This window comes from Lithobates pipiens, unplaced genomic scaffold (assembly GCF_037356315.1).
Source record: "Lithobates pipiens isolate NorthernLeopardFrog02 unplaced genomic scaffold, aLitPip1_a1.2 Scaffold_24, whole genome shotgun sequence".
NCBI lineage: Eukaryota > Metazoa > Chordata > Amphibia > Anura > Ranidae > Lithobates > Lithobates pipiens.
Window position 1 is genome coordinate 14,898,412 of NW_027507786.1, and position 3,019 is coordinate 14,901,430.

General features: G+C 38.7%; 1 protein-coding gene across 1 annotated transcript; it reads right to left on the reverse strand.

Moving 5' to 3' along the window:
* Window positions 1-215: 215 nt before the first annotated feature.
* On the reverse strand, window positions 216-2,311 carry LOC143929562 (vomeronasal type-2 receptor 26-like). The gene is made up of 2 exons (XM_077453441.1): window positions 2,193-2,311; window positions 216-1,123 (listed from the first exon to the last, which is right to left on the reverse strand). Exons 1-2 carry the CDS (start codon window positions 2,206-2,208, stop codon window positions 216-218), a joined length of 924 nt encoding a protein of 307 aa, XP_077309567.1. The 5' UTR covers window positions 2,209-2,311.
* Window positions 2,312-3,019: the final 708 nt, after the last annotated feature.

Here is a 3,019-nt window from a genome sequence, read left to right on the forward strand (position 1 = left end):
TTGTTGTTTTTTTGCTTTTTTGGATTCTTTAATATACTTTAACTATTTGAAATTTGATTGACATAATGTACATTTGCTCATTTTTTAATGATGTTCTCTTATACTACAAGTGGGAATTAAATAAGTAATTTTACTTTTTGCAACCTTTGCTAATTAAAAAAAATAATAAAAAAAATACATAACTGTCTAATTTTTTGTCTTTAAATAAAGAAAGTTTATATATTTCTTTGACTGTGCAGATAGTTTTTTGTATTCAGCTCTGGCCTACAGAGAATTATAAAGCATTTTGTAAGAAATATACAGTATAAGAGACCATTATTGGAAATCAGGATGGCGAATATCTCCACAGCCACCGTGTATTTCCCTTTGGTGCTCAGATAGGCCGGGATCATGGCAATCCAGACACTGCAGAACACCAGCATGCTGAAGGTGATGTATTTGGCTTCATTAAAACTGTCCGGTAATGTCCTGGCAAAAAAAGCTATAATAAAACTGACAGCAGCCAGGATCCCCATATAAATAAGGACAGAGTAGAACCCGATAACTGACCCTTCATTACACTGAATGATGATCTTCTCCTGGTAGGAGTGTGTGTCCAGTTCCTGGAAGGGAGGAGAGATGGACAACCAACTAACACAGATTATAACCTGAACTTTGGAACAAGCTAAGACTATACAGGTGGGCAGTTTTACTCCAATCCATTTCTTCCACATGTTGTTGGGTTTGGTGGCTTTGAAGGCAATGCAAACCATAATAGTCTTGGCCAATACAGAAGATACGGCTATTGTAAAGAGAATTCCAAAAGAAACTTGGCGTAACAAGCAGGTTACATCCACAGGACGACCCAGGAAGAAGAACACACAGAGGAAACCCAACATGATGGAGACCAGGAGGACAAAGCTGAGGCTCTTGTTATTGGCTTTCACAACTGGTGTGTCCTGGTGTAAAATAAAAATGACGAGTACTAGAAGAGTCTTCCCAAAACACAACAGTGAGACGACTATAAATACTAGTGAGAGCGTGTCATCAGTGAAGGAAAGAAATTCTGATTGTTTGGATATACAGCGAGTTTTGTTCTCATTTGGCCATTCATGATCGGGGCATCTCATGCAGTTTTCACTATCTGGAAAACAAAATAAAATCAATGAACACTGTGATCACTTACCTTGTCTTGGTTTACTTGTATGGGTGTAATAAGATATTAATATTTGTCAAATATCTAATAAACCAAGCCTTTTTTTTCCAGGTTACAATCCTCTCTAAAGACAAAACATTAACCACTTGCTGATCGAAATACATATTAAAACAACCTGTCAGCAAATGGTTATAACAAGATCATGGTACAGATTTGTTTTCAGATGGTGATCAGCTTTCTTTTAGAAGTGATCTGGACAGCTTTACACCGGCCTGATCACTTTTATGATTCTGTAACCCCCCCCCCCCCCACCCCCGGGTGTTCCCAGGCACTTCATTCTTTCAGGGAGCCTGGGACAGCAGTAAATGATAGGGACAACCCCCTACAGAGAAGGTGGGGGGGAAAGTCCATCTCCAATGTCCTCTGTGATGAATAAACCCAGAAGTGATGATGGTTTAGTCAACTCCTGTTTCAGAGCTCTCATTCCCTGGATATTACAAGCTGGAAAGCAGCTAACCAAGCACAGTTTGTCTTCAGTAAGCTGCTTTGGAGGGCAAAGAGACACTTAATATTGCCATAAAGAGTACCTGTCATCTGTCCAAAGCTATTACAAATGGGCTTGTTAGGCCTGAAGAAGGAGTGCGTGCTCTGTAAACACGTCGCCTATTGGTTATTCTCAATGCAGAAGTGACGTCATCCCTCGGCTCCCTGTGTGTTACGGGGGCAGCCCACTCTGAATCATCAGCAAGCAGCTCCACAGAAGCAGTCCCTTCACACATGCTCGGCAATTTGTGACTAAATGCCTGTTATTACCTTACTCTTGTGAGTGCTTATATCCATTTGTGCATTAAATTTACTGTTATACTGCACTTAGAGTAGCGCCTGTGTGTTTTATTCTCCAGGGGGGCCTCTGCTTTTAGAAAATATACATTGTTTCTGAGTCATTTTCTGGCAAAAATATTGTAATTTTATCATGCATGTGAATTTTTTTTTTTTAATTGCCCCCACACAGCAGGTGGTAAATATAACATCCCCAGTAATATTTGATAACCATTACCTGTAATATTGGACATTTCTCCATATGCACACGTGACACAACTATAACAACAATGTTGTATGACGAAGCCGGGAACTTTCCTGTATCCTGGCAAACAACTTTTTGAGCACTGAGATTTTGGAACCTAACAGAAAGCAACATGTTGTATTATATATGGAAGTTCATTAAATATATCTATAAAACCAAGAAACTTCTTCTATGGTGGATATGAGTTAAGTGACGTGCCCTCACCTCTATCCTACTGTTTCAGATAACTCTTTTTCTATGATTGTGGACTTCAACAACTCTTTTTTTCTAAAGCCCTCTGGAAATCTCTTTTTTTCTTTGGTTAGAGTAGCTTGGCAACATTTTTTCCTGGTTAGCAGATGACTTAAAATGTGTGATTTGTTTTAATACTGCGAGTTACACTTATACCTAAATGGATTTTTAAAGCCAACTTATTATCTGGAATATTCACATAACAAGGGATATTTTTTTAATGGGATTTTAACAGTGCCGAAAAATAGAACAAAAAAATAGATACTTTATGGTAAAAAAAAGTTCACGTTTTATTAGAACATCTTTAAAAAAAATTTAAAATCCAACAACTTGTCTTTTATATGATCATAATTGGTGTATTTGCAAATATTAGTGGTGTGGCATCTGTTCCTGACATGTTTTGCTACTTGGTGCTTCTTCAGGGACCTTGGAAACCACTGTTAATACAGTTGCTATGTCAGGTCACCTGAGACCAGGTGACAGATGCACTCCGTAGGAGGCGGAAGTGCACCGCTAGGTAGTGGACCTTAGGACTGACTGCTGCGGATTGTACCCAGGGAGATTCAGGA